This window comes from Scheffersomyces xylosifermentans (genome assembly GCF_036884685.1).
Source record: "Scheffersomyces xylosifermentans strain CBS 12540 chromosome Unknown RJT20scaffold_2, whole genome shotgun sequence".
Taxonomy (NCBI): Eukaryota; Fungi; Ascomycota; class Pichiomycetes; order Serinales; family Debaryomycetaceae; genus Scheffersomyces; species Scheffersomyces xylosifermentans.
This window is the reverse complement of record NW_027042940.1, coordinates 922,029-934,712: the sequence shown is the minus strand read 5'-3', so window position 1 is coordinate 934,712 and position 12,684 is coordinate 922,029. Positions and strand designations below refer to the sequence as shown.

The 12,684-nt window shown below is 40.2% G+C and overlaps 5 protein-coding genes across 5 annotated transcripts; 2 read left to right on the top strand and 3 right to left on the bottom strand. All coding sequences in view use genetic code 12, as the record gives it.

The window, feature by feature from the left end:
- The first annotated feature begins 373 nt into the window (after positions 1–373).
- On the top strand, positions 374–2,101 carry RJT20DRAFT_26557 (TFIIH complex kinase subunit). Its single transcript, XM_064919442.1, has one exon. It carries the CDS (start codon positions 435–437, stop codon positions 1,650–1,652), a length of 1,218 nt encoding a protein of 405 aa, XP_064775874.1. The 5' UTR covers positions 374–434; the 3' UTR covers positions 1,653–2,101.
- A 416-nt stretch (positions 2,102–2,517) lies between these two features.
- Positions 2,518–4,139, top strand: UGA2 (Uga2p). The gene has a single exon (XM_064919085.1). It carries the CDS (start codon positions 2,551–2,553, stop codon positions 4,075–4,077), a length of 1,527 nt encoding a protein of 508 aa, XP_064775873.1. The 5' UTR covers positions 2,518–2,550; the 3' UTR covers positions 4,078–4,139.
- RJT20DRAFT_125664 (uncharacterized protein) lies at positions 4,140–5,331 on the bottom strand. Its single transcript, XM_064916554.1, has one exon. The coding sequence runs from the start codon at positions 5,217–5,219 to the stop codon at positions 4,173–4,175; it is 1,047 nt and encodes a 348-aa protein (XP_064775872.1). The 5' UTR covers positions 5,220–5,331; the 3' UTR covers positions 4,140–4,172.
- Positions 5,332–6,441: 1,110 nt separating this feature from the next.
- Positions 6,442–9,372, bottom strand: SWI4 (SBF complex DNA-binding subunit; the record flags this gene model as incomplete). Its single annotated transcript, XM_064921395.1, has 3 exons — positions 6,442–7,603; positions 7,751–8,823; positions 9,016–9,372. The coding sequence occupies 3 exons, from the start codon at positions 9,370–9,372 to the stop codon at positions 6,442–6,444; spliced, it is 2,592 nt and encodes an 863-aa protein (XP_064775871.1).
- Positions 9,373–10,876: 1,504 nt separating this feature from the next.
- Positions 10,877–12,509, bottom strand: RJT20DRAFT_125661 (aminotransferase). Its single transcript, XM_064916553.1, has one exon. The coding sequence runs from the start codon at positions 12,310–12,312 to the stop codon at positions 10,915–10,917; it is 1,398 nt and encodes a 465-aa protein (XP_064775870.1). The 5' UTR covers positions 12,313–12,509; the 3' UTR covers positions 10,877–10,914.
- Positions 12,510–12,684: the final 175 nt, after the last annotated feature.

The following is a 12,684-nucleotide window of genomic DNA, read 5'->3' as shown; positions in this document are numbered from 1 at the left end:
ATAGCTTACTCATATTCCTGTAATAACCACTTTTCTTTCATGAAAAGTAAAAAAACAAAGGAAGGAAGTGAGTATCTACTTATCTATTAATAAACATCAAGTTCTAAATAAGCCTTATTGTATGAAATATTATGGAAGTTATCTACTGAATTTGTATTCCTTGATTGAATTCCTTGATTTCGCCATCTTAGCCACTATCAATGATAAGTTCACCGATACCACATTACTAATAGAGTTCGTTAATTAAAGGGCTGTTTCAACATCCTTAATATCCCAAAACCTGGTGGGTACTGATTCATTATGTTTGCATCCGGGTAACACCTATATCCAGATCTTTATATGCAGATATATATCAACCTTGTATTTTTCAATACTACACTATGTTTAGTTGTTAGAGATAATAACTAACTGTTGTATTCAAAATATAATTCAATATGAAGGAGTCTACTACTGATACCAAATCGTCTCTGGAAGGTTCTGAAGAAAATCCAGAAGCCAAAAGAAAAAGAATATCTAATGATGACTTGTACAGGCGATCAACACAATTTGAGATTTGGTCTTATACTGCTGAATCATTAGAAGCAGCAAAGAAGAAAGCCAACGCTGCTGGACAAATTATAGCGACAAAAAGATTCAATGAAGCCTTTGCTGAATTAAAGAAGGCTTCACCAGAGGTATTTGAAAATAACAAGGACAAGTTAAATCCCGAGTCTTTACTTAATCTCATCACATTCGAAGAAGAGTCGAAATACCTCAATTACTACACACCTAATATCATTCAAATAGCGAAGTTCTTCAAAATGCCAACACAAGTAAAACTTACAGCTGTATCTTTTTTCAAAAAGTTCTATCTTGAAAATTCAGTAATGCAGTACCACCCCAAAAACATCATGTATACATGTGTGTTTTTAGCAGCGAAGTCTGAAAACTACTTCGTCTCCATCGAGTCCTTTGTAAAAGCTTTGAAGGGAACGGACGCCAAAGATATCCTTGATTTGGAATTCATAATCTTGCTGAGCTTGAAATTCACCTTACTTGTGCATCATCCTTTTCGTCCTTTGTATGGCTTCTTTCTTGATTTTCAGGCAGTGTTGTTGCATCCGTCTCCTCTCATGTATGACGTTTCAGTAAACACACTTGGAACTTTATATGATAAAGCTAAAAATTGGTTAAATGAAAATGCTGTACTAAGTGACGTTGCTTTTCTATTCACTCCCCCACAGATTGCCTTGGCCGCTATGTATGACGTGGATAAGAGGGTGACTGATAGATATTTGAAACGAAAGTTTCTTAGGGACCATGCAGATAAATTGGATGACATTAAAGAAGAGCCAGAAAATGGAGACGTGAAGAAGGAGGAAGCAAAAGTCAAAATAGAGGGTGACAAAAATATAGACAACGATGCAGCTGACAGCACAGCAACAAAGACACATGGCGAGACTTCTGACATCCAAACACAGAGAGAACAATACGAAACATTAGTGAGAACCATTAGAAAATGTATCAAGGTGGCGAAACAAGTGCTGAAGTCGCCCCAAGATGAAGTCAAAGAGATCGATAGAAAGTGCTTTTTTGCATTAAACCCAAGGAAATTGATTGAGAAGCAAGTGAAGAAGATTGCCAAAGAAGCAGCACCCAGCGAAGTTGTATGATTTGGAGATTTTTCTAATCCAAGAAAGCCTTATTTATTGGGTATTTTGTGGAAGCAGAATATAAACAGATTTTGAATTTCTGCTTCATCTTAAGACAGATAGAACTAACCCCAGCGCTCTCTTCGAAAATGTAGAGGGGACAGTTTTGAGATACTACATAACTTCTCCTGCAACAGCGTATAAAATAGGCGAGTTCAATTCTTGATATTAGTCAATGTATATAGAAATAACGGGAATTTAATCGCTCCTCGCCTTCTCTTGGCAAATTTCATCATCCAGGCATACATATGTACTATCACAGAATATATAAAACACTATTCGGGCACAAAAATTGCCTAGTTAAAATTTTCATCAGTAATATTATCAAAAGCCTCGTCATCCTTTTACTCGATATCAACCTCTATCTTGTGTCCAGTCAACAATGACCATCATATTAACTATCCAAAATTGACTATCCAAAATTGGCTATCCACAATTTACTGTCCTATCCATAATCTAGTTAATTTTCCATAGTTAATTTTTCCATAATTAACTATCCATAATAACTATCCATAATAACTATCCATAACAACTATCCATAATAACTATCCGTCATCAAGTATCCATATAACTATTCAAATTTAAATATCTATAATTAACTATCCGGAAACTACCCATAATTAAGTACTCATAACTAACCATCCATAATTAACTATACTACCCATAATAACTACCCGTAGTCTGCTACCCACACTTCTCCAACAGTAGTTGCGTTATCGGAAACATGCCGCAAATTCCGACGAGTTCTCCATTCTCCACAAAAACTCTCACTGCACTGAAAAACACTGTAGAGTGAAATTTATGGGATTGCTTTAATATTGTTCTTTCTGGGGATTAGTGAAATTTTGTAGTGGATACCATGTTGAAAATATTTAGAAGACAATTGGCAGCAGTGCTGTCTCCACAAGTCCTAAAAGAATTCAAAAACCAAGAATTGATCAGAACAAAAGGGTATGTTAATGGCAATTGGATAGAGAGCTCTGAGAGAAAGACGTTTTCTGTCAATAACCCAGCAAGAGCTACCAAGAAAGAAGACAAAATTGCAGATGTGTATGCCTTCGATACGAAAGAGTTTGGCGATGCAATTGAGGCTGCCGAGGTAGCATTCCATTCGTTTAAGAAGACAACTGGTCGGTACAGAGCGGATCTTCTCCAAAAGCTCTACAGTCTAATGATAAAGAACGAAGATGACTTAGCCAAACTCATTGTTCTTGAAAACGGAAAGTCTTACGCTGATGCATTAGGTGAGGTGAGGTACGCTGCTTCCTTCTTCCAGTGGTTTGCTGAAGAAGCCCCAAGAGTCGACGGAGATGTAATTTCGTCTGCCAATGGTGCAAACCGAATCATAACGTTGAAGCAACCTATCGGAGTTTGCGGTTTGCTTACCCCATGGAACTTCCCGGCTGCAATGATCACCAGAAAGTTGGGTGCTGCAATTGCAGTAGGATGTACAAGTGTCATTAAGCCAGCATCAGAGACTCCTTTGTCGGCTTTGCTGATTGCTCATTTAGCGGAGGAAGCTGGAATTCCCCCAGGAGTTGTCAACGTTTTGCCTGCTAATAAAACTGCAGAAGTCGGCCAATTCATATGTGAACACCCTTTAGTTAAAAAAGTTTCATTTACTGGATCAACGAATGTTGGAAAGCTTTTGATGAAGCAGTCATCAACAACTCTCAAAAAATTGACCTTCGAATTAGGTGGAAATGCTCCATTCATAGTCTTTGAAGATGCGGATATCGACAAGGCCGTTCAAGGAGCAATTACTGCTAAGTTTAGATCAAGTGGCCAAACATGCGTTTGTGCTAATAGAATTTTCGTCCACGAAACCATATACGACGAGTTTGCAAGTAAATTTGTCCAGAAAGTTAAAGAAACTACTCAATTGGGTAATGGATTACAAGAATCAATCACACACGGTCCTCTCATTCATGAAAGATCTCTTGCAAAAGTTCAACAGCACATTAAAGATGCAGTAGAAAAAGGAGCAAAAGTGTTGTTAGGTGGTAATCACCGTCCTGATATTGGAGAATTCTTTCACGATTTGACTATTTTAAGTGATTGCACTCAAGAAATGGATGTTGCACACGAAGAGACATTTGGGCCCGTTGCTCCGTTATTCAAGTTCAGTTCTGAGGAGGAAGTTCTTAAGTTAGCTAACAATACTGAAGTGGGATTGGCTGGTTATTTCTATTCTCCAGACATCAGCAAGGTCTTCAGAGTCGCCGAGGAATTAAATGTTGGTATGGTTGGAGTCAACACTGGAGGCATTTCTGAGGCCGCACTTCCATTTGGTGGTGTCAAGGAATCTGGGTTTGGAAGAGAAGGTTCGAAGTACGGATTAGCTGATTACTTGACAATCAAAAGTCTTGTCATCGGCGTAGAGTAACTACCATAGATTGCCTTAGCTAAATTTTCAATATTATACATTTCTAAATATACAGTTGTGATAGCTAGACTTTTCGTAGCAATTCATACCCCTATTTATTGATTGAATCCAGTAGAAGGATTTTGCTGGAACTGTTGAGGAACTTGTGGAGTAACCTGTGGAGGAACTTCTTGAGTTTGTGCAATTGGCTGCGATATTTGATTTGATTGAGAATATTGCAGAGGAGTGAATTGTGGTACCAGCTGATGCGGTGGGTTGTTCTGGGTAACTTCAGGAACCTCGGAGTATTGAACAGGTTGCTGTGCTTGGACAACGATTGGAGCTGGTGGATATTCTGCGACTTCTTGTTGGACTGGCGGGATGCTTGCTGGTTGAGGGAGTGTGCTCTGAGAAACAATAGCAGGTGATTGCTGTAATGGTGTTTGTTCTACAGCTGGCGTTGTATGTTGGGGCTGAATTGGTTGTGGTTTTTCGACATCTGGTTGTGTTTGTGGAGTAGCTGACACAGGATCCTCATCTTTGTTAGAAGCTTGTATTTGTGGGACATCTGGGGTCTTTGTTTTTTGGTATGCAGTGAGATCAGGGTCTTCTACATCCTCAAATTTGTCGACGTGTACACCCGGTACAGCGTCAAATACTCTGGAGAAGTCATCATCACTGAATCTAAGAGACTTGTTTGGGTGTCTTTGTTCATATTCCTCGATTAATCTCTTTCCAAATTCGTTCAAATCCTTTCCGTTTTCAAGCACATCCTGCAATTCGCTCTGGAGTTTTCCTATTATTTCCTGGTTTCCTTTCTTAGTGTACTTTGCGGATTCTTTCTTTTCCGTTTCGATGTCACCTTTCAATTTCTTTATCACGGCGGCAGAGTCCCGTTTCTTATCTGTGATTCTTGAAAGCAAAAGCTCTTTTTCAGGGAAAACGCATCTGCGCAATAAATCCAAGTTCTCTACAAGGGAGGTACATGTCACTGACTTGAACGTCAACGAAAAGAGTCCTCCTTCAGAAGTTACTCCGTTTATGATAGATGAAGGGAAGTTTCTCAATGAAGCAGGCGATGGTTCGTACTTTGTTGGTGGAACCACCGGGGCGGTTCCCTTTTGTTGCGTCAACTTTTGCCTTTTGTACGTATTCTTTGCCATTATATCACTCCAATGACTTACCGCCTATGATTTCGTTGAGAATGTGACCACCTTTCTAAGAGGAAACACCATTTGCAAATTGGCAGCACTTCTGTTTTGGCGTATTATGATTTTGGAGAATCCGAGTATGAGCCAGTGCACGACTTTTAATGCGACTGCGAAAATTGGAAATTGTTGCTTTCTTTTGAAACATTTTTTTGCAGTTAGCACACAAGACTGTCTGTTAAGAAGGAAGAGGTTGTTGGTGAGAGAGAGTGAGAGAGAGTGAGAGAGGAGAGTGAATGGTTGCAAAATATTCAGAAGAGTGGTGTGGTGGGGTGAGTATAAGGAGTCAGACTTATTGCGATAAGGTAGTAGGTTTAGAAAGTAGCAATCTAGACTATTAAATGTATCTCCCATAAGATATCTTAAGTGATTATAATCTATTGGGTGTATCGTGTATCGTGTATCGTGTATCGTGTATCGTGTATATCGTGTATATCATGTATAGCGTGTGTCTATCGTGTATACTGGGTATACTGGGCATTGTGTATATCGGGCCATGGCACTATATATATACTCAGTTAATGAATTAGTTTATATATACGTGGTGACAGTTGATACAGGATATAAAGAATCTTAATGTGCTTTGACGGTGAGAGATCTTATAGACAAAGAACTTTTTACTGAAAGGGTGCGAGATACGGGAGAGTGTTCCAAAGGCTGTGGCCTACGTTAAGTAATCCGAGAGCTGAACTTTTGGTACGTAAATATGTGTTTCTTTTCGGCACGAATTTGTCATTGGGCTGCCCAAAAAAAGCAGCCGTCATTGACGGGTATTGTAATTTATGTTTTCTGTGTTCCAGTCGTCGAAACAATGATCTTCTATAATAAGAAAGTAGAATATGGCATGTTTCCACCGCGATTGCAACCGATAACTAATTGCTGGCATAGGTCCAGACCACGAAATCTATTACAAAGCTAAATTGCTGCCACCCTTAAATCGTCTATGACATGTACGTTATTATTTTTTTCTCCGTGGTGGGCTAATATTCTATATCTCTCTGGAGATAGCACGATGTCTACGAACAATTTATGTTTCCTTTATAATTGTGAGAATGTTCTTTTAAGAATTATGAATGTCAATTGTCTGGCAATAGCAATCAATGTCAGTGTCAGAGTCGAAGAGTCAATGCTAAATAATACATATATATGTGAATTAAAATGAGTATCCTTGTGAACCTTACGCTGTATTTTCTACCAATGACTCCTCAATACCATCGATCAAACTATCAATGTCTTCCACCTTCAATCCACAGCTTAGACTAAGCAATTTTCTATATTTATACATCTTTGAATCAATACCAAACATTTTCATTCCCTTGGTCACATTTGCCATCAAGCGACTGCGTTCGAGCTGCAAATTAGTAAGCTCAATTGCGTAGTCAAACTTGTCCTGGTTGACCAAATCGGAATTGGATTCACTGTTCTCGCTCTTCTCTTCAATATCCATATATTTCAATTCCTGTTCCTCCACAAGCGCGGCCAATTGAAAAGCCTGGTCTCTCTCCAAAACTCTCAACAATGAGTGCTCTTTGGATTGCAAATCCTCCTCGTGCACTTTGATAGCTCCAAATAATAATTTCTTCCCTTCCTCGATAGTACTGAATTGCTCTAACCCGCTTCTATTTAACAACTTCTTGAAATTGACGAATGCCTCTTCATTTCTTACATTTTTGCTCTCTAACTGCTCGCTCAAAGCTTTCCTCTCAGATTCGTACTTTTTCAATTGTTGACTGTAGGAGTCGGACAATGAATTGATCATGCCAGTGATCATAGACGACAAGTCGTTCATCAGCAACTTCACGTCAAATGTACTCTCACTAGGTACGGATTTCTTCTCCTCGACAATATTGCCATTTTCGTCCAACTTGGGAGGACGTGGCTTGTGAGTCTGCTGGATAGCAGAAATGTGCAATTTTTTATCATCACGAATAGGGGTACTTTCTACTGTTCTTTCAGTGATAACTGCTAATGGTTGATGTGCAACGGATGCTGGGTTCGAATGCATTCCTAGATGTGTCTTCTGAATAGGAGTGGACATAGCATCATAGCCTTTGTGATTCTCCACAAATATGTTCTCCTTATTATCCTCTGACTTGATATAATCCAAATGTCTTCTATCTATGCGTTCCGAAGTTGTATCTTCCTCGTCCATATCGTCGTCTTGAATTGTTGTCCTCTGAGTGTCTGGAGTCTCAATTGAACCGTTCAACGGAGGCTGCACTGGAGTAGCCAAGACCTGGTACTGTTGGTTCTCCTGAGAACGCTTATTAACAGAGGCTTGGAAACTTTGTGAGTTGATAGGTGTAGGGAACTGCTGCTGAGGGACAGGTACTGGACGTCTTGGCTGTTCATAGATTGTGGGAATTCCACCATTGCTTTGCTGAACTTCGGCTGCATAGTTTGGAATAAGATTATATTGTGTAATCAAGAACCTAGCAGTTTCCTTATTGATATTTTCTAGATCATCTCTTGCTCCATATTGCAACAATGAGCGGGCGATCTTTGCACAACCCGACTTCACAGCAAGGTGCAAGCAAGTGTCACCGTTCACATCCTGATGATCAAGAACATTTCTCAATAAATCAACTTGTTTACTTGTGTTCAGGTTAGACAATGACGTCAACTTATTTAAAATAATGTTCAAGTAATAACGTAAGCTTTCATACTTAGTTTTCACCTTGGCAAATTGAGATAAGTAGTGCAATGGTGTCCTGCCATTGATATCAGTGTTTATTAAGCACAATTCCAAATCGTCCAAAACCTTGGGAAAGTTCTTCAACTCGAAACAGTTGTTAAATGAAATTAGCTTAGATAACGGGTTCAAGCCTAAGTTGTTGACTACAAGTGGACTTGCTCCTTTGGCAAGAAGTATATGGATCATTTGGCAGTTTCCAATGGAAGCAGCCCAATGAAGTGGAGTGTGACCCTCATCATCTATAGGCTCATTAATATTAAAGTTATAAGGAGGATTGTGGACGAAGTAAGGAATCTCGGCATTATCCTCACTGAAAAATTTCAACAACTGGGATGAATAAGACTCATCATCCTGAGCACTTGATCTGGGACTCTGAGTGATGTCTGCAGTCATGCTATCGTTAATATTTCTGTGGAGCTTGGGATCCTCATTTGTTGACACAGACGTATCGCTGTCCTTGTGGTTGCCTGAAAGGTCATCTTGAGACCAGTTTGTTGCCTCGTTGGTTCCTTGTGACAGTGTCTTGCTGCTGCTACTGTTATGTTGGAAACCAATCATCTGAGGCACCATAGAATGCTGGGAAGGGTTAGCCGGCTGCTGTTGTTGTTGACCTCCATATGGAATATTTTGATAATATTTCTGGGGGTTCTCCGGATGCTGCTGGTGCTGCTGCTGTTGTTGTTGTTGCTGTTGTTGCATACGTTGAAACTGCATCTGATAATTCTGGAACTCATTCTGGATCGCTTGATTGTGTTGAGTATACATAGGCATGTGTTGGTTAACAGTTCCATTTCCATTCATAGCCATAAAATCAGCCTGTGTGAAGGTTTGTGGCATTTGCTGCTGTTGCTGCTGTTGCTGCTGCTGAGGTAACATCTGCTGGTATTGCTGTATTGAAGCTTGGGCAGAAGCCGGAACAGGAGGCTGCTGTGTTGACGACAAGTAGGAGCTTTGTCTAGATAGCGAGTTGAAGGAATCCTGAGCGTTAAAGGAGTCCTGAGACATATCAGCTTCATTGCCCATTTTCTTACCTGCCTTGTATTTCTTGGATGCAACGTCTTCCGGCTTCTTTGCCTTCTTGGTGTACTTTCTTTTCACCTGTGACGGCTCTTTTGGGGCTGGCTTAGCCTTCTGAGGAATATGTAAATTAGGATCACTCAAATCTAGATAAAGAACAGGAGCCAACTCGGCCGTTACTCCATATAACTGAGCTAATCTTTGGGCGTCTGGCAACGGGATCCAAGTTCCCTGGAACCGTCCAAAGCCACCCTGGACCTTTTCATGAAGACCTTGCTGGACGCCTTTTTCCAAGATCTTGGTTCTCTTAGCTTTGGGAAAGTTACAACACTTCAAGATCTGAGTAGCGTTCACCCAGTCATCCTTGCAACGACGCATGATGGGCGATTCGTTCATATTGCATTCGTACACATCAGTCTAGACAAACAGGTTAGTAAAAGCACGGCGAAAAGGGCTGATATTACGATGGCAGTGTGAGCGGAGTTTCTCCTTAGTGGAACTAGTAATGATTTACACCATTGATAATCCAACTCTAATTGGAATCTTGTTCCCGATTTCTCTTTCTCTGATTTACTGCCACAAGACCCATGTTAACGCGTATTTCACTCCGATACATACACTTGAGTAGGTGGCACGATAGACCCTCGGTTCGGTGGCAGACATGGTGCAAACTGTTCAGGTCCATATACTACTAATCCTGCTACTACAAAGCACGGTTGTTTAATAAATATATTCAATTGTCTTGTAGCCGCTGTAGATAGTTCTTTTAATTAACTATCACTAGAGACAGCTTTCTCCTTCCTCAGCCGACATTAGAAAAAATTGAGTTGAAAATCAACGCGTGGTGTGTGTGCAGGGAGCCCGATTGGGTAAATTTGCATCCAGGCGGGTAGATGCGACCAAGGATGTGGTAGGGTCCTGAGGGATGGTGGATGGAGAGGCGAGTGGGTGGAAGAGGGAGAGATGGAGGGATGGTTCGGATGGGGGTCCGGATGTTGTGGTGGGTGAAAAATGGGTGAAAAGCTGAGATTGGTATGGTTTTGGTGGATATAGAAGTGAGTTATCATCATTGATGGTGTTCGGTCCGATGACTGAAAAATATCAGTGTCGCATGTCGTTCTGGTGAAACTCCCAGTGATCCCAGTGTTTTGTGGCGATGAAATGATCGGAGGGGAGGAAATGGAGTTCTAGGTGGATCAAGTGACAACGGAGTGATCTAGGAGTAGATTCAGGTGCTTGGCTAATGTGAGGGGGAGCTGTGGCAGCCAACGTATGGGATTATCCCCTCGAATTGGTGTGGTTGCATCAAGCAAATCAGGGGTGCGAAAGGGGAGCACACAACTAACAATACTTAGCTACAGAGGTTGTAGGTCTTATACAAAAATACGAATGCATCAACTATTATTCTTAAAACTGCTAATGGGCGTATACGAGAGTAAGAAATCCAAATATTGCACATTTCTTTGGATCTTATTGTTGTTGTGTAGTAACTCGCATATTGACTCGCAGGATTCAAGCAATTTAAAACACAGAGCAAACTAAGAAATCCAGTATCCTCTGGTAGTGAAGAAATTTAGCAACCTCCCTCGATCCCCCCCCCACTTCTATCCGTAAAAGTGGATTCGATAAGGCAAAGAATTTTAATAATCTTCTGAGTCAGATCATTCGACCATGTCCTGCCAACTCTCGTAACCACGAAAATTGACACTTTCTCGAGAATTGCTGCAAAAAAAAATGAGTCGAAAATTTCTTTTACAAAAGTGCTGCTTAAACCACAAAAGCAAATTCAACCTTATATCGTACGGGTAGATAATTCAATAAAGAAACACTACAAAGTTTACAAAGATATGAAAAATAAAAAGCACTAATCAATAATAGATCAATAAAATTCAGATTCATACAAAAATTTGACATAACATATTTCTTACTTCAATCTTGTTACAATTCACCCTCTGCCTTCAATTGCTCAACAATTTCTCCTACAGATTTGGTGAGAATTGTAACAATTGAGTCAATATCCTCTTCAGTGACAATAAAGTGAGGTGCAATGGAAACATGGTCACCAGTACCATCATTACAACCTTGATTTCCCATAACCGTTAATCCGTTGTCAAAACACTGGTCTTGAACACGATGTGTAACATCTAGTGCCAATGGGAAGCTTTCCTTCGTATCCTTATTCTTCACGAACTCTATAGACCAAAAGCCTCCCAAACCCCTAACATCTCCAACAACGGGGGAGTCTTCTAGTGTTTTCTTTAACTTCTCACCCATCAAATTTCCCATCTTAAAGATATTCTTAGTCAACCCTTGTGCTTGAATTTTCTCCTGGATTTTCAATGCTACCAAGCAGTTGAATCCGTGTCCAGAATATGTATGGGCACCCATGCTGCGACCAGAGCCTTCAAGGAAGACATTTCTCATCTTTGGTGAGATTAAAATTCCAGCAATTGTGACGTAACCAGATCCCAACGTTTTTCCAACTGTTTGGATATCAGGACCTTCTTCAACAGTTAAAAAATTCTCCCAACAGTTCAAGCCGCCATTAGGGGTAACTCTACCAGTTCCACACATAACCTCATCCAACATCATTATGACATCATACTTATTACAGAGCTTTCTAATTCCTGGTAAGTAACCTGGTGGAGGTGGAGAGGTACCTAAAGAACTACCTGGTAAAGTCTCTACAATAACAGCAGCAACTGTTTCAGGATCCTCTTTTAAGATCAACTCCTCTAAATTTGTCATTAACCGAGCCACATATTCCTCAGTAGTTTCGTTCTTCTTCTGATTTCTGTAAGGATAGCAGACTTCCATCTTAGGGCATTGTTCACTAGGTAATAATATATCTTTGAAGGTAGCAGTTCTTGGGTTGGACGAAATGGACATCGAACCAATTGTAAATCCGTGGTAGGAAGTCTTTCTTGAGATAAACTTGATCTTCTTAACATTATTCTTCTCCAAATGATACTGTCTTATAATCTTGAGAGCATTTTCATTTGATTCTGAACCAGATCCACACCATAAGGCACTTGCAAAAGCCCCTTCTGGAGAGTGATCAATGTAAAACTTTGCAAGCGCTTCACTGTACTTATTGCCAATGTAGGCTGGGTATGAATAACTAGTCACTTTCGCAGCTTCTGTGATCATGTCCAAGACATCAGGATCACCCCATCCTAAAGCACCAACAGCAGCACCAGTGACTCCGTCTATCAATTCCTGAGTAACACCATTGTGCTCTACAGTAATCTTGACTCCTTCTCCCTTTAAGACGTTGGGAACTTGTTCATCGATCTTGCCCTGGAATATGTAAGATTTTTGCGCCTCAATTGTCATTTTGACTTGAAATATTTGCTTGAGGGTGACTGAATATTTCTCACAATCCCTCCACAAAGAACTTACATGGCAGTATTTATATCAAGAAAATACATCACCGATTACCAATCTCGTATAGCTACCCTTATCAGTTAGAGTCATAGTAAGTATCAATGTTTGGTAGCGCTGTTAAAAACTTGGCGCGTCTTACCCTTTTGAGAATCTATCATATCTGACGATAAGGTTGAAGATTGACAAGAGCGGTATCTGATTACTCTTCCGGGAAAGTGGAAATCTAATCCGAAATCAGTAATGTAGGACGGTGTGTAGTTCCATCTCAGGAGGTATACTTTTTGATAGAGAGGTACTACGAGGCTTGGAGTCCAAGTAAGT